This window comes from Schistocerca nitens, chromosome 2, assembly GCF_023898315.1.
Source record: "Schistocerca nitens isolate TAMUIC-IGC-003100 chromosome 2, iqSchNite1.1, whole genome shotgun sequence".
NCBI lineage: Eukaryota > Metazoa > Arthropoda > Insecta > Orthoptera > Acrididae > Schistocerca > Schistocerca nitens.
In genome coordinates, this window is record NC_064615.1 from 682960795 (window position 1) to 682986123 (window position 25329).

The 25329-nt window shown below is 37.5% G+C and overlaps 1 protein-coding gene across 2 annotated transcripts in view; it reads right to left on the reverse strand.

The window, feature by feature from the left end:
* Window positions 1–3571: 3571 nt before the first annotated feature.
* LOC126236822 (mitochondrial dicarboxylate carrier-like) overlaps window positions 3572–25329 on the reverse strand; it is an 80507-nt gene continuing 58749 nt past the window's right edge. For both annotated transcript variants that reach the window (XM_049946422.1, XM_049946423.1), the window contains exons 5-8: window positions 20757–20964; window positions 15061–15141; window positions 13579–13635; window positions 3572–9425 (exon numbers count right to left, since the gene is read on the reverse strand). In XM_049946422.1, the coding sequence (XP_049802379.1) occupies window positions 9321–9425; window positions 13579–13635; window positions 15061–15141; window positions 20757–20964 (451 nt within the window). In that variant the 3' untranslated portion in view covers window positions 3572–9320. The remainder of the gene's footprint in view (window positions 9426–13578; window positions 13636–15060; window positions 15142–20756; window positions 20965–25329) is intronic.

Genomic DNA, 25329 nt, shown 5'->3' on the forward strand with positions numbered 1-25329 from the left:
AAAAGGAATACCATCAGATTCTGATGCACCCAGAAGATATCCCCAAAACCGCTATCATCACCCCATTTGGACTCTATGAATATTTGTTTATGCCTTATGGATTGAAGAATGCCGCTCAGACCTGGCAAGGATTCATTGACACCATTCTACGTGGCCTTAATTTTTGCTATGCCTACCTAGACGACATTATTATTTTCTCCACAACTGCAGAGGAACACAAACAACACCTCCGACAGGTTTTTGATTGATTGGCACGACACGGAGTTGGATTAATCATGGCAAATCCCAACTGGAGAAGCCAGAGGTTATTTTCCTGGGACATTTGGTCAATAATGAGGGCATTCGTCCCACCTCAGATAGAGTACAACAAATACTTGACCTTCCCCTCCCTCAAACCTATAAAGAGTTACGTAGATACCTTGGAATGGTAAATTTTTTTAGACTCCACATTCGACATGCGGCATCTCTTCAAGCCCCTCTCACTGAGGCCTTAAAGGGAAAGAATACCACAGGCAACAGACACATAGAATGGGATCAGACCGTGCAGTGAGCCTTCGACTCGCTTAAGTACGCCTTAGTGAACGCTATTACCCTGTCTCACCCTCACCCCGATGCCTCCCTGACAATAACCACAGACGCTAGCGATAATGCCATTGGTGCAGTTTTGCAACAGACCCTACCAACAGGTACTACACCCCTGCGTTTCTTTTCAAAAAAGCTCACCGAAACGGAAAGAAAGTGGTCCGCATTTGATCGTGAACTTTACGCCATTTACGAGGTCGTAAAGTACTTTCGTACAGATATTAAAGCCCGACTTGTGACAGTTTACACAGATCACAAGCCGCTTGTCGAGGCTCTCCGCAAACCAGCATTAGATGTACTACCCAGAAGGTTCCGCATTATGGATTTAGTATTGCAATATGTTTCAGACTTTCAACATACCAGGGGTAGTGACAATGTTGCAGCAGACTACCTGTCACGCCTGTCCTCCCTGAAGACAGCTATTGATCCTCACCGCTTACACGAGCTCCAGCTATCCGACCCAGAGATACAGCACCTTCTCTCTGACTCTGATACTTCCTTACAAATTGCTCTACTTCCCTTCCCAAATGATGATTGCTCTTTGTATTGTGACATTAAAACAGGTCATCCTCGTCCTATAGTCCCTAAAGCTCTTAGGAAAGACGTTTTCGACACAATCCACAATCTCGCTCACCCGAGCATTCGTGCGACTACGCGCCTCATTACAGAGAGATACGTTTGACCTAATGTAAAAAGAGATTGTAATCGGTGGGCGAGAGCATGCATACCTTGCCTGAGAGCCAAAATACACAAACATACTAAGCCCCCATTAGGCAAATTTACTGTGCCCTCAGGTAGATTCAGTCATGTCCACTTGGACATTGTCGGTCCGTTACCGATATCTAACAATTTCCGTTACTTTACCACACGTTGGGCCGAGGCTATCCCCATCGCGGACATTACGCCCGACACTGTAGCTAACGCTTTTGTCCACCCTTGGCTTTCTCGTTTTGGTTGCCCTACTTCACTTACCACAGACCAGGGGAGACAATTTGAATCTAATCTGTTTAATCGCCTCTGTCAACTGTGTGGAATCAACAAATTCAGAACTACAGCCTATCACCCGCAATCTAACGGCCTAATAGAATGATGGCACCGTACCCTGAAGGTCGCTCTCATGTGTCATTCTTCCTCTTGGACCGAGGCACTCCCCTGGGTCCTTTTAGGGTTGAGGACGGTTTTCAAAGAAGACCTTAAAGCGTCAGTTGCTGAGATGGTATACAGAGAAAACCTTGCACTTCCGGCGCATTTTCTTGATGATCCTCCTCTACTTCCCGAGGATCAACTTCCCGAGTTGGTACGACAGGTTCGACAGCATATCACCAAGTTATGTTTTCCGCAACCTCGATCGCATGCTACCCCTCTGGTTTTCATTCACCCACACCTCAGTTCTTGCAAGTTTGTGATGCTTAGAGAAGACGCCGTGCGTCCACCCCTTGCTCCACCCTACACTGGCCCATACCGGGTCCTGTCACGCTCTGAAAATACTTATACGATCCTCTTTAAGAACAAACCATCTGTCGTGTCCATTGAGCGATTGAAACCAGCATGGATTGTTAACGACACCGACATACACGATAATGAATCTGTTTTGCAAGAAACTTCAGAGGCCTGTCCAAACCCTTCTCCACAAGCTAATCAAACACTCTCTGCAAGTCAAGGCCCCCCTCTTCTGTACTTCACGCCTCCGAGTGCCAGCAGTAATGAACTAGTGTTTCAAGTGAACTTGAGTGACTATGATGTGGACTCTATAAAAATACAACCTGTGGACACTTTTCTTTTTTTTATTTGAAATTCAAAACAATTCTGTGCCATCTGACCAGAAAGACATTAAGCTATTACAGTGCTTCAATGTGGATCCTGGTACTTCACAAAATGACATTTCAGCCTATGTAGACTCCAATAATGTTTTATTTATAAGAGTAACCCCCACTTCTCCTTCATCTTCCCTGAATCCTCCTACCCCTATTGCCATCACCCGTGCGGGCCACACCGTACGGCCACCTCTCAGACTTCAAGATTACGTCATGCCTTAAATGTTACCTTCCCTTTATCACTTACTCCTCATCACTCCTCCTATGCGCTCCGTGCTCCTCGGGTGGGGTAGGGGGGGGTGGGGGGGGCGGGGGGGGGGGGGGCTCTGTGGCAGAACTGCCAGAAAATATTAATATCTTTGCTTTTTTGTACTTCATTTTACTTACTTTGGTTGTTGACTAGTTGGTGTGAGACATTCGTCATGACTGTTACCGTGATTGTCGAAAACTATTTCTTTGTGTTTTGATTTATCGTGTGCCAATAAAATATTATGTAGTGAAAGTAAATGGTGTTTTCTGTGTTATAAGTATAACACTCGCCATAAATAAAAACTGATTTTAGTCTTATTTGCTGTAAAACAACCTTTTCTGGAGTGATACTGAAATACAAAATGTTTAACTTCTTCACTATCCACTGTTCATCTGCGTCCCACTTCTTCCAAGAACCGACAATGAAAATTTTATACCAACAATGAAAAATCCCCCAAAAATCTTCAAGAGGCAGTTGCAGCTCAAACATGATTTCTGCTCTGCCAGTGACTCCCTTAAGCTGCTACCACTGTGTGTGTGTGTGTGTGTGTGTGTGTGTGTGTGTGTGTGTGTGTGTGTGTAGGGGGGGGGGGGGGGGGGGGCAGGCGCACGCTGTTGATAGATATAATGACTAGTGTTACAACAGGTACAGAAATCCCAAGAAGAGAAGACATTCTAAAGTAAGTAAACTTTGATGATGATCTGTAAGTGTGCCTATGCACCACTACACAGTCATCTACAGGTAAGTGGTTGTTTGTTTTCATTCCCCTATATTGTTATCAAGACTAATTCTTAAAATCTACTGTGGCACAGTAAACTTTGTAACTGGGGCACCAAGTGGAACCAGGGAAAGATCTCATACCAAGTAATTAGGTCATAAAGTTTTTAGAGAAATAAAAAACTGAAATGTTGTAAATGTTGCACATTTATTTCACCGGGTGCACAAAATAACATCTGTTAGTGACACTTTTCTGCGTAGTAACAAATACATTTTTCATCAATAAATGCAAGCAACTTACTGGGGATAACAACTCTGTTCATTTGCAACAAATAATTATGAAAAATTAATGGTGTACAGTCAAAAGAAAATATACAAAATTTTTGATGAAAAACTTTTAAACCAACTGATTAGCACTGTGTAACAGCTTCCATAACATAATCACAAAACATCACAGTATTCTATAAATGAAATCAAAATGCATGTTTATAACAATAATAGTTGTCAACAATTGAATATGAAATACAACATTTATATATAGCTTTGTAAACCTGAAAGATGTTTTCAAACAATACTGCATATGAAGGCCAGTATCACCCAGAAGTGACAGCAAGTACAATTGACTAATTATTCCTTACCTGCACTACATTTTGGCAATTTAAACAGTTTCTCAGGAGGCAAACTTCCACACATAACAACTGAAACATGACTGTACAGAAAATGCATGCATGAAATAAGAACCAATCAAACTATTAACCATTTTTACAGTATGAATAAGACAAAACAGTGCCCTGCAATTAAACTTTATTTCACATTCTTTATGTTTAACTTAAAGACACAGTCATAAACTTTAATATAGTCAACAGTAAATGTAAAAATGAAATTCACAAAGATCAACAAAAATAATTAAGTTTTAATGAGAAGGACAAATGCAACAAAATCTGTACTACTGACAAATAGAATAATACTTTGAATTGAGAGTCCACAGTAACCTGATAACAGTACTAACATTAAAAATTTCTGAACATACACTATCAACAATATATGGATGTAATGAGTCATTCTACTAAATGAGTGGATGATTCAAGAAACAGATTTGCTACACTATAAAAAATTGTACATGTTAAGTGGGTTAGTATAGCAAACTCCCCTGCAGCACACAAAAATCAATAATAATTATTGAGAAAATTAGATATTCAAATGAAAAGCCTATGTTTGCCTGAAATTTAACTCATCTCTCTCTATGTAGCAGGACACTGATATACACTATGTTTCACAGTTATTTCCATTACTCAATGTGGCTAACATTTTTTTTATCATCTCATATATATGATAACTTAATTGTATTTTTTGTTCATGTATGTAGGAAGACAAAACAAAGTATAAAATGGCACCTTCCTTTCTATGACACCTAACTGTCATCCTCAGGTTGTTATGAGGTCAGAATTCATTTAAACTTTTCTGGGTTTTGTGTCAGTGTCTTCATTTATATTGTTCAGTTACCACATAAGTGACAATCCTATGTGAACCACTGGATAAATTCTGCTCCTTATTACACTTCTGTCATTATCTATGGGGGTCATAAACTTGCAAACATTTGGATAGCAATGTTTGATTTTAAAACATTATAATTACAGTAGCAGGGAAGTGAATGCAATATGGAGCAATTATTATTGGTTTACAAATATAAATAATCTAACAAAAGTGCAAAAAAAAAAAATAAAGTGAAAGATCTGAATGTATCAAAAATTTTTCCTGAGAATACTGGTCCCACAATTAGAAGACTGGAAAATTAATTACTGTTCCACATAACATTCTTCAATATGAATGGTTGCAAAAACTACCAATTTTTAAGTTCATTCAATCCAATCATGTTTGACAATGAGGTGTATAAAGACAAAATAACTCTTTATATTTTAGTAGTAACAGGAAGCCATGTTTATTAAATCTATCCAAGAGCCATATTTAAGTGAAAAAAAACAATTTTTTTTTCATTTTTTGGAAAATGATGGCCTTAAGAACAGCAAACTAACTAAAGTAAATTTACAGTGAATACAACAAAAGGAGCAGTAATTACTGGTTTACAATAACTGCCAAGAAAAGTGTACTGGATATGTAAACTAATGTTTAATATATTTTCCTGAGAATAATGGTCCCACAATTTGGAGACAAAAATAAATTATTCATTTTAAGAATAAATGCCAATTTTCTGCAGCACATATCAAGTTATCTGCAACAATCAATTTCTTGTAATGACTAACATGTGTTCTTGAATAAATTAATACATTGTAACCAGTCTCTAGCTACTGGCTGTCATGCAAATAAACTGCTATCAATAAAATTGAGAAAGTCAATAATTTTCACTTTATGTCTATAGACTACAAAGTAACACGGTACAAAGGTCTTAATGACACTACTTTAAAACTATTTACATAAAATTTCCATACAATGCTGTCATATAAATAAACTACTATCATATCAAATTGGGAAACTCAATAATTTTCACTTTATGTCTATAGACTGCAAAGTAACACGGTACAAAGGTATTAATGACACTACTTTAAAATGCTTTACACTTATTTCCATACATAACACAATAGTCATATTTGCTCACTATTATTATTCCACTGTCTACATTTTCCCTTTGGTTTATATTCATCACATTACAAAATTTACGTTCTTCTCTTAAACAGACACAGAAACAAAACAGCTAGGGAAACACAAGAAGTGGAGACCATAAAAATGTGCATTAACAACTTTTTACTACAAAGGAAGTTTACAGTCACAATTTAAAGCAAAATTGCTCGCACCGCATCAATTCAAGGTTTTCAAATGCAGATATTACAGTAAACTAAAAATTACGATAAAAGTTCTAATCCCTTACATGTCATGAAAACCAGTGTCCAAGAACACTCATAATACTTACTTTATTTAAATGAACTCTTGTATGTAACAATTTGGGATCAAACATGAGAAATTTTAAGTACTGTGTTCCTGTCATGGTGGAAGTTTTCTCAAATGTCTTAATTTTTTTTTAATTTTTAAGGCATGTAATATTTCTCAGTGTGTATGATGTTCCATGAATTTACATGCAATACTTCTTCTAATGCAATGTGAATAGAAGAGCTCTTTTTTTTTTTTTTTTTTTTTTTTTTTTTTTTTTTTTTTTTTTTAGACTGGTACGTATATGAAAAACAAAGATAATGCATTAGATCTGGACACTTTGTTACAGTCAATATGTTACTGACAATTTATATTATGATTGAGCAATGTGGTTTCTACTGTTTTCACAATTATGATGCCTCAGAATATATCATCTTGGATGAATACTATGTTTTACTCAGATGTGTCTGGTGGAATGGCAGCATAGAATTTTATGCTGTCAATTGTTACTGACATTTACAGTTGTTACATACAGAGCTTTTTGTCCTAACACTACACAGAACATATTGCAAATAGTGATTTGCACAACAAAGGTTCATTTAGAATGGTGTAATCCTGTAAAACTGGGACACATTCGGATATAAGGAAATTACAGTAACCTCACTTGGCAAAGTACTGTGAAACATAATAAGGACTAGCATAAAACACAATTAAATGCTCATATAACCTATTAATTCTGATAACTTCCAAAATCTTACTACAAAGTCTCAGGATTCCCTGGTAGATCTTACACCTTGCAATAAACCTACAGACAGATGTTGTAGTTGCTCCAGTCATTATGAAAGTATAAATCTCTAAATCAATCACTACTACACATTGTTACTTAATAATTAACTTGTTCAATAAACAAAAACAATGGAAATTAAATTCTACATTTCAGATTTAAATACATTGTCACACCATGACCCATGGAATCCCAACACCATTTCTTTTTAATGCTTACACACATTTACAGCAGCATTTCAAACTGCTGTTCTGATCGTTGGTCCAATTATGGATTAAGAGCCCAATGTGACAAAATTGTTTTATTCCTCTGCTTCAAATATAAGGTTTTGCATAGAATTAGTTTCTCCTGGAAACCCCAACATGTGAATAACTGTCACATTTTGGCTCTTGTTTGTAATAGCACCTTCATGCATATTATATTGCATAAATACAAACAAATGCATCACTGTAAATTCTTAGCATATAATTGTGTGCAGCAGAAACAGAGAGAGAGCAGTATCTGAACACCATACGATAAAAGGAAAAATATGAAATATTCTTTCACAAAAAAGACAACAGGCAGTTTATTAAACTATAATACTTCTGCCAGACACAGAAAGAGGAAATCATAGAGACAGCCACAAGACGTAAATTGTATACAGGCATATATCATATTGCAATGTCATTAACACAGTCACAGGTATAAAGTCATGGCACCATATTATGTTGTTCTGTTTCCTTATTACATACAAGATACATGTATTACACAATTGAAAAGTAATACATATATTACACAGTTTACAACTTCAAACAATACTGACTTCAGTTATTTGATGTTTAAAAATTTGATGAAAATATTTTCAACAAGTAGCAAGTTTTTCACAAAAATTTTGCAGTCTCTCATGGATGGATAATTAAAATCAGTCTAATACTATTGCTTCTACAATAATCACATCAGACCATGTTACTAGGTATTAGCAGCTACTCCATTTCAGTCTAACACACGATTATTATTATTACTATTATTGCAATATTTCCCCTTTCTTTAAAGCCTCATAACAATAATAAAAACTGAGTGAACTATAAGCTAGATAATTCTTTTATTCAATTGTTTACTTAGAGAAACAAATGAAAAAAGGGTAACTGTACCATTTACTACAATAAAAGCATTAGACTCTGAAAACTTAACACATTCACACACTATTAACCTTTACTCAGTAGAGTCCATCAATAACTCAGAGCAAAAAATCTATTTATTGTATGGAAGACATCTAGAAACTTGCTGAACCAATAATATACCATAATCTCTTTTATAAAAATTAAATAAATATTACAGACTTTCAAAACAAATAGAAATAAAATCTACATAATAAATATAAATATCAAAATAGATTCACATTGTTTAACCACTGGATGTTGCACTTGTAATGCATGTCATTTCAGATATGGGTGCATATATGTGTTACAAGAGAAGCGAACTGTAGCCGCAGAAGTGTGTGTGTGTGTGTGTGTGTGTGTGTGTGTGTGTGTTTGTGTGTGTGTGTGTGTGAACTTTTGCTTGGAAAAGAAGCAAGTGCTCATAAAGTACTGTGAATACTGTTTTTCTGTTACATGTTTCTATACCCCATACATCAGTCTGTTATAGGTAACTGTCTGCCTTTTCCTTATTTTGATTATTGTTCCATCCAGAAATTTCCATTATTATTCTACACTTACATTACTTACTTTACCTTCCATGCATAATATGGAAGAACCATCAAAGATATGTTACATGAAGAAGATGCAATACACAATAGCAACAATATCTCAGAATGAGGCAAATATTTGACAACGATTATCCTCGTTTGTGTGAAGTGATAATTTTATGTCGGTAAAAACTGTAAACAAGAAAGATAAAAAAAGTGTGAGAATAACAACTATGGTAATGAGTACAACAAAGATCTTAATTTATAATGATGTTTCAATGGAATTAAAATTGTGATTTCCTTCTATGACCAATCACGACAGTAACTGTTAACATTTCACCTGCAAGATAGAAAAACTGATTATGGGAATTTTTGTGTGTCCTAAATGAGGAAAAATCTGTTAATTGTTTTTAATGTACTTTGGCATTCTATGTTTTGATGTTCATAGTTTGGAAGTGATAAATTCATAAAGTTTACCATGTAAACCCTTTGATTCTCAAGTATTCTTTGCACTGTAGAAGTCAAACTGGCAAGTAGTGCACTTACTCCAGTGGTTAAACAGCTAATTACTTCCTTGCTTTTGTGATGTAAATATAACCTATTGACCAGAAATAAGGTAACTTATTACTGAGGTAGTGCCAATACCCCAAAATTTTTTCGCAGTTGTTCCAGGAACACAAATGTTAAAATTGTCTGTGGCCCAAGTCTTATAAATGCTGGAACATAACCCTGAAAATAAGAAGCGTAATGATTTAGAAGATAACTAACAGGTTTGATGCAACTTACGACTAAATACTGGAATGAAATAGTTAAGTACTGAAGTATCAAATAAGTGGTCTGGCATAACAAATCTGTGAGTGTCTCTTATAAAAGTCCTGGTGTTAACGTGTCAGTAGGTTTAGCAAATATCCATAATAAGAGAGGACAGAAAAACCTCTGTCTATATACTTGTAGTGTACATGTGTAATGTGGTACTTCTAACAACTGAGTCCTGACTTAATAATAATAATAATAATAATAATAATAATAACTAAAAACAATACATAAAGAATATTATATCCTGAGCAGATGAAGATGAATTACAAAGGTTCAGTGTAACAATAACAACACTGTAGGTAGCTGCAGCAGTCCCTCTTCAAATATACCAAAGGTCTCACTGAGACCTTCACAGACCAAGATTACACTGCCAACATTGTACAGAAACAGATCTCCCATGCCTTATCTCTCAAGTCATCCACCATCTCCCAAAGTCCCACCGCCGGGCCATAAAAGTGCCTTCCCCATGTGACTTCTCTTCTTCTCTGCTCCCTTACTCCCCCCCCCCCCCCCTCCACTTCACTGCCACCCACCTAACCACCTGACTGCACAAAGCTGCCCTACCCTGTCCCCACCACATCCCTATATGCCACAAGGAGCACTTTACCATCCCTCACTCCTACCCTGCTATTATGATTTTACAGTGCTGTGTCACAAGACTCCTGGAGAACATAAGCCCACAGCAAAGGAGAAAAGCATTCAGTTTCCATGAAACTTAAGTGCTACTGGGATCAATAAAAATCAAATAATATCAAAAGTATCACATAATCTTCAGTTTCTTAGCAGATTTTTATAGATGTTAAAACACTTTAGAAATAACACCCCTGGTCAGAATGATGTCAAATTGCAACATAATATTATCGGAGAAGGGGGAAAAACGTATGGCAGAAGAAAAAAAAAAAATAGTGTGAAAATTAATCAATAGATGGTGCTGTATGTGTCAGGATACATAAATGAAAACACATGTCATGTGCCTGACCCACTGAAGTTGGTATAAACCCCAAGTTCTGGACACTGGAGGGTTTGAAAAAAGGCGTTGGTCCAATGACTTCCGTGGGTCTTGAGAAAATGATTCAGAAATTTGAAAAGACGGGTTCTTTTTGGTGTGCAACCTGGTAGAGAGAGGAAACAAATTGATTTGACATCAGTGGAAGCATGGCCACAGAATTGCAGGAGGAGATGAGTGGAGGTGTGCAAATGTGTAGTGCATGGAGAATTGCCCGAACATACCCTTTAGCACGGTGCGTAAAATACTACGAAACATCCTTCTTTGCTATCTATTCAAAATTACCCATGTGCATGAGTTGCTTTCTGTTGACCTGCCAGGAAGAAAGACCTTTGCTTTAGATTACGGTATATTGATAATTTTTACTTATGGACCGTCTGACAGCAACTGAATAAAACACAATTTTAGTGCCATACAAGTTTCGCCTTTATTTTCTGCAAGGCATCATCAGTGGCAGGTTGCGTGGACAATTTCTTACATATTACGCTACTGTTGCATCTTTGGTGTTGTTCTTCTTCTTATGAACGCCAATTTGCGGTTTTTTCCACATTCCACAGCACTATGTACTGAACGCTTATTTTAATGCATTAAAACAAGCGTTCAGTACATAGTGCTGTGGAATGTGGAAAAAACCGCAAATTGGTGTTCATAAGAAGAAGAACAACACCAAAGATGCAACAGGAGCGTAATATGTAAGAAATTGTCCACGTAACCTGCCACTGATGATGCCTTGCAGAAAATAAAGGCGAAACGCGTATGGCACTAAAATTGTGTTTTATTCAGTTGCTGTCAGACGGTCCATAAGTAAAAATTATCAATATACCGTAATATTACACGCAACTGAGGAAGACAGGACTACAAAAGTTGAAGATGTCATTACACCTTTGCTTTAGATTTTCTTGCTCTCATGGAAGTCGACAATGATTGGTTGTAGAAGATTTTGTGGACGGAGGAAGCCCACTTCCATCTGATAGGATATGTCAGTACACAGAACTGTCAAATATGGGCAACAGAAAACCCACACACAAATCAACCAGTACTACTTCATCCTGAGGAGGTTAATGTGTGGTGCAGGTTTACAGTATCATTTATGATAGGGCCATATTTTTTTGAAGACACAGGTGCTTCTGGTCTTGTTACCTGTATCATCACTGGTAAGTGCTATAAGTGTCTTTTGCGCAACCATGTCATTCCAGCTCTCCAACAGCATGGATGTGATCATTTTTATGCAAGATGGCACACCTCCACACATTGAAAGTCCAGTTAAGCAGCTGCTAAAGTGCCATTTTGGAAATGCTAGAATTATCAGCAGCCATTTCCCTACAACCTGGCCATGCTAATCACCTGATATTAATCTGTGTGACTTCTGGCTGTGGGGCTATCTGAAAGATGTTGTGTTCAGTTTTCTAATTGCAAACTTAGCTGCATTGAAAGAACACATTGCGCAACACATTCTGAATGTGAGCCCTGAAACACTTCGATCAGTTGTGGAACATGCTGTTTCTTAATTTCAACTTGTTGCAGAAAACAGTGGATAGCATACTGAACACGTTTTGTGCCAGTAACACGGAAATTAATAATCCTATTTGATTTTGAGTGATGCTTTTTATGCAGTTTTTTGACTTGGGACAATTAAAAACCAATTTTTCCCATCTGATGTGATAAGACCTTGCCATTGTGGATGGGCTTATGCAACTAACAGTAACACATCTGTACAGCCATGCACACTGAGCAGTACAGTTTGTTTAATGCCAAATGGACACCTTAGGCATTGTTGTATGATTCATTTGTCATTTGTAGTCTACCACTATTAAAATTGTGATGCTTACAGCACCATCTATTGTTACATTTTGTAACTATTTATTTTTCTTCTGCCATATGTTTTACCCCTTCTCTGATAATATTCCATTGCAATTACAGACAGCCAATGGTAAGCAGGCTAGACACACACACACACACACACACACACACACACACACACATTAGTGCGCGCGACAACTGCCATGTTCCAATATGCATTTTGAAATGTGACACTCTTATATGGACCTAGGATATGCTCACTCATGTAGGTACATAGCAAAATCCTCAAGCGGTCAGTGCCAATAAACTGTGGACTTTGGTTCAAACAGCTTGGCAGGTCAGTCCTTCATTACCTGTAAACTGAGCGTTCAGTTCCATGCAATGACATACATGGTTTCCGCTCATGAGGATTGTGAAGATATTGGCTTTTTGTCAATACGATAACAATGCTGATGTTAAGTACTGAGTTGTTATCTGTTGTACACGTTTTTAGCTGTATCAGGATGTTCAAGCTGCTCTACACATTGCATGATCTCCAATAAAATTGAATTGTACCCAACAAACAATAACCTCTTCCATTCACAGGATACATAACTTTTTACTCACTCTTCCTTCTTCCCTGCCTGCTAGTAATTTTACACTTACTGATCCTTTAATGACAATTTTTCCGATCAAAATATAATAGAATATAAATTGGTTGAATTAGTTCTGCATCTTTCAATACTCATTTTTTCAATTTCTCTCTCATATTTTTTGTGTTTTGATCCCTCGTTTTGCAACGTGTGAATCTTTGTACATTTTATGATTCAAGACTGAAATGTTTAAATTTCAATAAGTAGTACCAATTTACACATGTCATAGTCAGAAGAGCTGTCAGCTATGTGGCAATTTTATATATCTGCTACAAAAATGGCTCTGAGCACTATGGGACTCAACTGCTGTGGTCATTAGTCCCCTAGAACTTAGAACTACTTAAACCTAACGAACCTAAGGACATCACACACATCCATGCCCGAGGCAGGATTCGAACCTGCGACCGTAGCAGTCGCACGGTTCCGGACTGCGCGCCTAGAACCGCGAGACCACTGCGGCCGGCCTATCTGCAACAATTTGTATGTCTACTGACATGAAGTATTACTGTTTATGTCAAAGGTACAATGCATGAACCAACAAGTACTTTATTTGACAGCTAGGGTATGCATTAAACATAGGTTGAGACACACTTCATAAAACCATTGTTGCAACAACATTAACTCTTACCTTGAAGAAACCCAGTGGACCAAGTTTGGCAGTATACGCGGCTATGTGCCATAAGCTCTGCAAAATAAAAGAAGACAACAATGATGAATATAAAGATTATGTGAGTTCTTTGGCAGAAGTTTCCAGCATTAGAGTTACAAAATATATGAAAATCAGAATATGTTTTTAAAAATAATGTTATACATGGCCCATACCATTACAGGCTGTAGAAGTTCAAAAGGAAAACAACAAACTAACAGCCATATCAACTTTCACCACCTTAAAATGATCACATAGACTGGGTTGCTTTAAAAAATTTCAAGTATGCAAGCAAGGGCGAAGTCAACCTTCTCTAGCATTTTAACTCTGTAACCCCAATGCCAAAATAGTAATAACAATATCAAAAAGGTACCACACATACAAAACATAGTGTTTGGTCCAATACTAAAGTTGACAGTAAAATTTCAAATCAGAACTGTCTGGTTCAAGAGACATATACCTCAACATGTGTCTTTATGCCATGAAATTTAGTTAGATATCAGTAAATCTATTTCACCTACACCCCCAAATATAGATAATCCTCCATTCCCTCTTTTTTGTTATACTGGCAAAAATCTCTAGTACCCATGACCATGTTGTGCAAAGAATTTATTTCAGGTTGAGTTCTTGAGGATTCAGATCATGTCAATGATAGTGTTATCAAACATTATAGATTACAAAAAGAGAAAAAAAAGCTGAAAGTTGCCTTGAATAATATGCCACAAAGACACAAATTCAAATTTTTACTACTGACATGATTCTGTGATTTTCTCACCATTAAAACTAATTTCAATTCAAATTTTAGAGTTACACACTCTGTAATTTATAGTACATAAAAGAACATAATATTTGTCCATCAGGCATATGTCTGACACTTTAGTTCCTGGAACTATCCCCACGCAAAGCTTGAACCATCAGAACCAATGTTCTGAACAAATAGAGCACACCATATCAAAGGCAAATCTCTCTATGGAGCAAATGTGATTTACATGAGTTATTGTATAAGTATAATATCCTTACAGGAACAACTCTTTAAAATCTATGACAACCCTTATAAAGACTACTGAATACCTTCATTGTGTGGAAAATTATTATTTTTGTTACTTTACAGTTATTACTGACAAAACTAAAAAATATTTATACACAAAATGTTTCATTTGAGGGGCACAGAGGACCAAGATCAATAATCAATACACTAATGGAGGGCTAGTTCTGCAAGGTTTGCAGGAGAGCTTCTGTGAAGTTTGGAAGGTAGGAGACAAGGTATTGGCAGAATTAAAGCTGTGGGGACGGGGCGTGAGTCGTGCTTGGGTAGCTCAGTTGGTAGAGCACTTGCCCGCGAAAGGCAAAAGTCACGAGTTTGAGTCTCGGTACGGCACACAGTTTTAATCTGCCAGGAAGTTTAATAAACCAATGAAAAGCACAAATTATTTGGGAAAAGGTAGAAAATTGATTAGCACTAACCTTGAATTCTCCAGGCTTTGCGTTCATTGCTCTTGTCTTCATCACATCTAATGGCTGAGTGAGTGTTGTTGCTACTGCACCCTGCAACATTCAGAAATGATTATTGAGACACACCTCTCTCTCTTTCTGTTTGTGTAAAATGTCTTAATTACATACTGGAAGTTATCTGCAAAACAAATAGTTTGAACTTTGATGGAAAATTATATTACAATTCACATTCTTGGTATCAGACTACATTAAACTGGATTGTGTGTGTATTGTGTATTGAACTGGGGACCTAGAAACGATGGAAAGGCTTTGTCCTGCCATAGCCCTCAGTGGTTTATAAACTCGCAACAGGCCGCAGCAGTCCACCCACCTCACCGCCACCCCACACCGAACCTGAGGTTATCATGCAGTTTGGACCCCAGTGGACCCCTCCACCCCAGGAATGTCTCATACCAGATGAGTGTGGCCCCAAATGTTTGCGTGGTAAAATAATGATGATGTACGTGCACATGGAGACACTGTTCACGCAGCAATCACCCACATAGTGTAACTGAGGTGGAATAACGGGAACCAGCCTGCATTTGCCGAGGTAAATGGAAAACTGCCTAAAAACCATCCACAGGCTGGCCGGCACAACATTTGGATCACTCATATCAAATGCAATTACTGCATTCAGTGACCTAGCATTTCAATGGAGAGAGGAGCGTACTAGAGAACATAAGATGTATGAGATAACCTGTTGCAAGATTTCTTAAAAAAGGATAATGCATACGCATTCATTCATTCATTGTGTACTGTAGATCTTAAGGATGTGGAATCAGTCAAGTTCACAGGGAGAAGCAACCACTGTTGGCTACTCCTGTAAAATATACTATCAACAAATTATGACTAGTGATAATCTATTCATACTGATAATTATTGTAGATTATTTTATGTTCATGTACACTATATATTACAAGAGAAACAACTAATTTGGGGGGGGGGGGGACCATGGCTTTTTCTCCTGTACTGCTCAGCTGCTGAATTTATCCAACACTTCAAACAAATAATTTATGTGACTTCACACAAAGCTTTATCACCTGTCTATATAGGCTATAGGCAAAGTCAAGTAACATAAACAGGAGAGTTATGTGGAATTTACATCCATGAGTCTAAATATACTGATAAATTGTAGAAGTGATATTAATGAGGTGGTTTTTTCTTTTCTTTTTTTTTTTTTTTTATATGTCTGGGGACTTCCAATTATCTGTCTGATGCCCACTAGCTGCCTATTAAGAGACTTTTACACCATAGTATAAAGTTCAACTCTGAATCCTTGGGAGGGATGCATAGTCTAAATAAAAATTACTTGTACTCATCATATTGGGGGTTGTGAACTGCAGGTGCATCTAAATTCAATCTTGTTATTACCCACAAATATTGTTATGTATTGTATGTATTGATACATAAGTGTAAGAATACCTAAGTCCTTGAAGAGGTTTCTGCAAGAAGTTCAGTTATCAGCATTGGACAATACTGTATCTCATGAACGTACAATAAATACTTTTGCACCACAGCTGCACTCCCCCAAAGATTATGCCATAGGACAGTTCTGAGTGAAGGCATCAAAAGTATGCTAGCAATCCAGTCTGCAGGTCAACACAATGACAGAGATTTCTGATTGCAAATCAGGCAAAACTCAGCTTTTTGGTTAATATTTCCATATGCTGATGTAACCTCAGTTTATAATTATCTAGTAATTTCACACCTGAGACTTTATCCAGTATCCACTGATTTCTACATCTAGTACCTGCAAGTTTTTTTGATTTATTTGCAATAGCAGAATATGGCTTCTGTAATATTAAGGGTTAAGTGGTTGGCTGTGAACCAATTGTAAGCCCTTTCCAGTATTCTCCTGTCTGTCTGGTATTTTGGGATTTACTGACCATAATATGTGAATTACTATGAGAATTAATGAACTAGAGACACTTTAGATGCCAAAAAAAAAAAATAATTTTATTGCTGGTAAAAGGTTCTGGCAGACTCCTATTCTTTTCTTTAACTAAGTCATTATTTGGTGCTACAGTTAAATATTTCATATATTATAAAGGCACAGAGTACTAGTACTACTAGAGCAAAATAACACAATATAACATTAAAATTACAGAGAGACAGAATGGCTGACTTTTCAGTAGACATATAATTTAAAAATAGAAACATTCACTGCCTTTCACAACTGTTAGTTCTTACCTTATGGAGAACAGAGAGGTATGTTGGGGACGGTTGGAAAGGATGGGTTGGTCACTTAGACACTAGGCTAAGAAGGACCTGTGTGTTGTGAGGATAAGCAGAGACAAAGAAGGATCTGGAGGTGGCAGACAGAGTAGGAGGTCAGAGAGAGAGAGAGAGAGAGAGAGAGAGAGAGAGAGAGAGAGAGAGAGAGAGCTTTAAATGTGTCTATCAGCAATACATGGAATTTCATCTCTTGAAGCTAAGTAGTGACCTATCAATCTGTCTCTCTGTAATTTTACAGTTTTCTCAATGGAATTTTCCTTTTGATACAATAAAATTATAAATTATATTGGATTTGACCCAACAAAATATAATAACAAATATTCAGAGAAGAATCTGGAAACATGGCAGACCATCATAGGTATTTTTTCATGTGCTCCCTGGGTACAGACATCAACCTCTTTGATGGAAGCTTTGATTAATAATGAATGTTGTTATTGAGTGAGCACTCTTGATTCCACACTTAACACAGTATTGGAAGACCCCACCCAGAAACCCATACATGCCATTCTTGGGCAGAAGTGGCCATCCTGGCTAGTATGATGTTGGTGTTGCCTTCTGCTCTGTCACACCATCACAGGGCCATGAACAGAAGATTACACTAATTACAGCATGCACAGAAGCACTTAAGCAGTCATCCTTTCCACACACTATGTATGAATGGGGATATGTGATACAATGGGAAGTACCCTCTTCCATGGACTTCACAGTAGTTTGCCGAGTATATGTAGAAATATATGATGTAAAAGGGAGATCAAGGTTTAATGTCCCAGTAATGGTGAAGTCATTAGAGACGATGTTCAAGTTAAGACTGAACAGAAAAGGGAAAGAAATTCATGTATATCCTTCAATAAAAAAACATCATGACATTCATCTTACTTAATTTATAAATATCACAGAAAACCTAAATCTTAATGATAGCTTGGGAATTTGAACCCTCCTGTTCATGAATAGTGCCTTAAATACTGCACCACTTCCCTCAGCCATAATATACAGGGTGTTCATCAATTCCCAGTACAAATTTCTAGGACTTGTAGAGGGAAGTAAGTACATAATATTTTGAATAGGAGCCCATGTCCCAAAATGTGCCATTTTCTTGCTACAACTAAACTACTGGCCATTAAAATTGCTACACCAAGAAGAAATGCAGATGATAAACGGGTATTCATTGGACAACTGTATTATACTAGAACTGACATGTGATTACATTTTCACGCAATTTGGGTGCATAGATCCTGAGAAATCAGTACCCAGAACAACCACTTCTGGCCGTAATAATGGCCTTGATACGCCTGGGCATTGAGTCAAACAGAGCTTGGATGGCGTGTACAGGTACAGCTGTCCATGCAGCTTCAACACGATACCACAGTTCATCAAGAGTAGTGACTGGCGTAATGTGATGAGCCAGTTGCTCGGCCACCATTGACAAATGTTTTCAACTGGTGAGAGATCTGGAGAATGTGCTGACCAGGGCAGCAGTCGAACATTTTCTGTATCCAGAAAGGCCCATACAGGACCTGCAACATGCTGTCGTGCATTATCCTGCTGAAATGTAGGGTTTCGCAGGGATCGAATGAATGGTAGAGCCACGGGTCGTAACACATCTGAAATGTAACATCCACTGTTCGAAGCGCCGTCAATGCGAACAAGAGGTGACTGAGACGTGTAACCAATGGCACCCTATACCATCACGCTGGGTGATACGCCAGTATGGCGATGACGAATACACGCTTCCAATGTGCGTTCAATGCGATGTCGCCAAACACGGATGCGACCATCATGATGCTGTAAACAGAACCTGGATTCATCCGAAAAAATGATGTTTTGCCATTCGTGCACCCTGGTTCGTCATTGAGTACACCATCACAGGCACTCCTGTCTGTGATGCAGCGTCAAGGGTAACCGCAGCCATGGTCTCCGAGCTGATAGTCCATGCTGCTGCAAATGTCGTCGAACTGTTCGTGCAAATGGTTGTTGTCTTGCAAACGTCCCCATCTGTTGACTCAGGGATCGAGACGTGGCTGTACGATCTGTTACAGCCATGCGGATAAGATGCCTGTCATCTCGACTGCTAGTGATACGAGGCCATTGGGATCCAGCACGGCGTTCTGTATTACCCTCCTGAACCCACCGATTCCATATTCTGCTAACAGTCATTGGATCTCGACCAACGCGAGCAGCAATGTCGCGATACGGTAAACTGCAATCGCAATAGGCTACAATCCGATCTTTATCAAAGTTGGAAACGTGATGATATGCATTTCTCCTCCTTACATGAGACATCACAACAACGTTTCACCAGGCAATGCCGGTCAACTGCTGTTTGTGTATGAGAAATTAGTTGGAAACTTTCCTCATGTCGGCATGTTGTAGGTCTCACCACCGGCATCAACCTTGTGTGAATGCTCTGAAAAGCTAATCATTTGCATATCACAGCATCTTCTTCCTGTCGGTTAAATTTCGCGTCTGTAGCACGTCATCTTCGTGGTGTAGCAATTTTAAAGGCCTGTAGTGTATCTGAAAACATGTTGGTAATGCAACCACTTTCACAAGTAACTTATTAGGTGTGACCCAGTATATCACTTGTTTTAAATACCACTCATTAACAACCAAAAAACTGCTCATTTAGTCATCAATGGGTTCTCTTCAACATGGTGCAGTACAGCCTCTTCCAGTTCAGGTGTTCAGTGTCTCCTTGGAGCACCACAGTCATGCCTGCTCATGGTAAAGGTACCCCTTTCTTGAAGTTGTTGCATAATTATGGCAAAAATGGTACACCATGGAGTCATATATTGTGGATGGCTGGTGACACACAGCTCTTCTGTTACCTTGAGCTTCACCATAGAGAAGGATCATGTCTGTGTATTCTGCAAATGTGTACTCAAGCATGTTGCATGTTGCTCCAACACTCACAGACACATGAATGAGGCTTGAACCAGGTCAGAGAGGTAGGATGGACATTACATGACATCAGCCAATCCCATGTAAGCACCCCCCCCCCCCCCCCCCCCCGCCACGATTACACTGTTGCATACTTTCCTAGCAAACATGTTTTCAAATATCTGTAGCACAGAAATGGTACATTTCCAGATATGGGCTCCAATTCAAAATATCATCTACTCAGTCCCTTCTGCAAGGCCTAGAAGTTTGTAACATTAATTTCCGAACACACCATATATCGTGACACATGAATGACAGCATCTGAAAATTCTCATTAAGGGACTCGACTCTGTCAGAGAAATCAGTAATGACGCACGATATGAGCAATCACCTTAATCTACTGATATGACCATAAGTAATAAAGAAATATGAAAGGGTGTAGAAGTCTCAGTTTCTGCACTAGGAGAAATTATTTAATGAATCAGTTATGTAAATACAACAAATTTAAATTTCATATTATAGGAGTAATTAACACAATAATTTCTACAAGTACTTACTGCTGAAAGACTAGCAAGAAAGTGTGTGGTGAGGTTGTCTGACATGCCAGCATATGTTAGTAGCAATATTTTGAATTGATCATAGAAAGAGAGTTGTCCAATAGTCATGAGTACAGCGCGACCAGTGGCAGTGGATGCCCCTGAGAACAGCCGCCGTAGACCTTCTTCACGAAGAACTCTAACTACTCCATCTAGGGCATGGCGGTAGCTGCAAAATACCTACTTTCATTAGTATTAATACATGATATGAAATACAGGTACAATATTTACAGAGAGAGGTATCAAACATTCATTTACAATAATGGAAAGGTACAAACTGCTAGTGTACACAACCAAATAAGAGAAAACTTTCAATTCTACTTTACAAAAGTGAGTAAATTATAACTATTCAGAATTTGTGCTCCCATTATATTTCAGTATGAAGAAGAATCATTAGGAATATGGAACATAATCTAGAAATAAAGTTCTCTCACAGTACAAAAAAAAAAAAAAAAAAAAAAAAAAAAAGAACTGTTAATCTGAAAACATGTATTATTTAGTAGTTGTTTCTCTGCTACTGTACACTTCACATTCATCCAGGTACAAAATATTTCACTTGTGATACAAGTGTTGATACTGATGCTGCACAGGAACAAATACTGCATTGGTACATGGCAGTCACCATGATACTCTGGCCTGTTGGACAGGCAGGGCAGCAGGTGGTGCAGTTTTAACTGAGGATAAACTATGTGAGTTGAGAGTAGGAAATGTCTGTGTCATTGATATTTACAAAATATCAATGTTGAAAACTTGGGCATCAATGTTTAAGACCAATATTGAACTCTTTGTGTGCACTGTAACACTGACATTAAAGACAAAATATTGACCTTTGATGTTGACAAAAAACAAGGCTACTTGTTATCACCGTCAATAATTTTTTTGTCATTTAAAAAAATCTTTTTAGGACATGTCTCATAATGACCTCATTATAGTGGTTAAAGGATTAGAAATAGCATTTGGAATAAACAGTCAGTTACATGGTTTTGCACACATGTTCATCTGGTAGCAAAAAACTTTATTGAAAAGACTGACAAACTGCTTGAGTGGATTATTGCTGTGAAAAGAACTGCAGTTTGGCTTCAACAAAGTGTAGTAGCAAGTGATGATCTAAGAAAAAACTAATACCTAAACTGTAATTCAAGAAGTATCCATTATGTGGTATTCAGTGTTTTGTTCAAGTGAAAGATTTTTTTTTTTCCAGATGTGTCAGGTAATCATTAATATCATTAAATGCCATGCTAGTGCACCACCCAAGCTAACAATCACAGGCATCGCAGATCTGGCAGATGGTTGTGACAGTCTGCAGTCTACAGGAGTGGCTGCTCATTAACTTTGCACAGCAAAGTACATTGCATGCAGTAAATCAATCTTAATAACAAATATGTTGAACATCAAAGTATCTGACATGCAACCAACACAGACTATTGCAGAATATCTGAAGAGTAACATCATGATACAAATAAAAAAAAAAGCTTAATAGCAACTGAACATGTTAACATATTAGCCACATGAACATCATTGTAGATTAATGACATACACCTGATAAATGCTTCAGTATGTTTGAAGGCAATTAAAACCATCAGAGATTTGGTTCCAGTTGTTGTAAAGACTGTCAGTGACAATGTGCAACACATTGTACATTACAGGTGAACAGAGAAACCATTTTGATTTATGGAGTGAACATTATAAAATAATACCCAAAAAGAACCATTTCCAAATTGAAATAGAAACAATGAGTTGTTACCTGAAAGGCAGCCTTCTAGATCTTAAACAAGATATCTTGGATGTGGAATCATAACATCAGTACTATCGACTCAAAGATATAAAAAATTACACAGAAGTAGTTGAGTTTCATACCACACCATCAGCTGCTAAAAGCCTATTCTCAAAAGTAGGTTACGCTCCCTATTAACAACACAACAGACTGAAGAGAAACTTCTCTCAAAACTATCATTATTATAGTCTTTATACAAAATGTTGTGGAATATGTCATGTTAATTAACACTGCATTAACTGATTAATAAATGTGATAGTAGATGTACTTGTATGTTGCTTTATTATCATTCTATAAATTCATCATTTAACATGTTTTGGGGTTGTTGTTATCAGCCATCAATGTTTGAACACTTATGATGGAATTGAAATCATCTTCGATGATGACATGTCAACACTGGACATCCCTTATTTGGGAGTGACCTTAGAGAGAAGCCTGAGAAAATTAATCAACCATTTAACATGTAAGACTGTTATGTCAACAGAATCTTCTCACATCATTGTGCACGAACTGCAACTGAAACCTTACAAAGTAATGGTAGTGTATCAACTGACCAATTCTAACACTATTGCCCTATGTGAGTACTGCAACTGGGTACTGAAGTCCATGTATATTGCCAAGGTTACCTTAAAATGTTGCTTTCTTCTGATGAAGCATGGCTGCTTTTATCAGTATATGTGAACTCGTACAACTATCAATTGCTGGCATTCTAAAATCCTTATTAATTACATCAAAGGCCTCTGCATGATGTGAAAACAGGAGTGTGGTGGCCAATTACTGAAACACTAAATACTGGACCAACGTCTTTCCAACAATCTGTAACTTCTGATACATGTCTGAACAATGTCTTAGAACTTTTTTCAGAGAACTAACCACTAACAAAAAGACCCACAATTATTTTATGCGGCACAATGCAGGAGCTCACATTGCCATTGTGTTTATGACAGTATTAATAGGTGTTCTTGATGATAGGGTAATTCATGTTGCAGTAATTGCATATGTCTGAAACAATTGGATCTTTTGGTTGAACCCCAAGACCATATGCAGTTTATTCCAGTAAAAGGGAGAGACAGCACAAGTAAACTGCCATATTCATGGAACTCTGATATGCTCATATGCTACAGCAATATTCACACAACTGAACCTCTCTCTCTCATTTTGAGCTTAGTAAAAGAAGCACCAGTTGCATTTCTCTAAATGAGTTAAGGGTGCATCAAACATCAGAAGTAGTAAATAAGGCAATCAAATGAATGAAGAATGCATAGAAATGTAACATTATGCAAGTCTCCATCCATCCATTCATTCATTCAGTAGGTGCAAATGACACTGAAATTTTCAAACAGTACTTCAGAACACAACAATATCTAGATGTCTGTAATCACATAAAGGCAAATTTGAAACTACACATGTAGCGCTATGTTCCTTGGAGAATGAATTCTGAATATTACAAAAAGTAAATGATGTAATTGCAACTGTGGACAAGAAACGGTACAAAGACAAAAACTAATTGAGCAGAAATATAACTTGAACCAAGCTTGAGGCATAGAAAGTGAAAGAAAATGTAAACATCAACTAGTCAACAGGGAGCATTATAGCACAGAAATGGAAGGGGTGACCCAAAACATATTCTTTGAACAGACAGTAATTACATTTACAATGAAAATATTACTTGGTGCAATAGGGATGAACAACACTCGTCTCTGTTTATCACAAAGATAGGTTAGAAACAATCATGCTGTAGCAACAATAACAATCACAAAGACTGACAGTAGAGCTGGCTGGGGGAAATTAAATATTGAGTAAACTAGGCATTCAAGCACTTTATTGAAGCTCAAATAGAGAGGGATGCATGAAACCATTTAACATCAGATGTCAAAAGTAATAATTTAGCAGTGAAACAGCACTGCCTAACGCCACACTAAATGGTCCTCTGTAAACCTAAACAGGATTTCTCACAGCATCCTTGCACAATATGGTGATACATCAAGACTGTAGTGCAGAAATAAAAACTCACACACACATCAGTTACAAAGGCAAAATAAAAACCATAGTTTTAATACTTTTTTATATTCAAAAGAAATTTTGAAAGCCATAGTAATAATAATAATAATAATAATAATAATAATAATAATAATAATAAACAACATTCTGAAAGGGGTAGACTGCTACTTGTAAAGATGACTGCAGACCAGCACAATGAAAAGATTGCTACACACAAGTTTTTGGCCAGAGCCTCTTTCTGAAAAGAGAAATTCACACACATTCACACAAGCAAGTACACCTCACATATACATCACATATTACCTCCAGCCACTCCGTCTAGAACTAGAACAGAAACATGTCGAACGGGAGCAAAAATCCAGATTGGGGTGGGGAGGGGAGAGTGATAGCAGGGTATAATGATGGGAGGGGAATCGGCACTGCCTCATGCAGCATGGAGGGACTAGAGGTGGTAGGACAGGGCAGATAGGCACAGTGTCGGGAGGCTGTGTGGGAAGGAGAGGAGGTGGAAAAAACGGGTAGTGGAAAGGAGAGGAACAGAGAGAGGGTAAAAGACTGGTGGGCGCACCAGCAGACAGCAGCACACAAAGAGGGTGAGGGGAGTCAAATTATGAGAAGGTGACAGGACAGAGGGGACAGAAACAGTTAGTTGGAGGGTGTGGGGACAGTAGATTACCAACGGAAAAAAAAATTATTATTACCATCAACTAATCTATTCAGATCAAAGAAAATGAAAACCATATAGTAAATTATTACTAA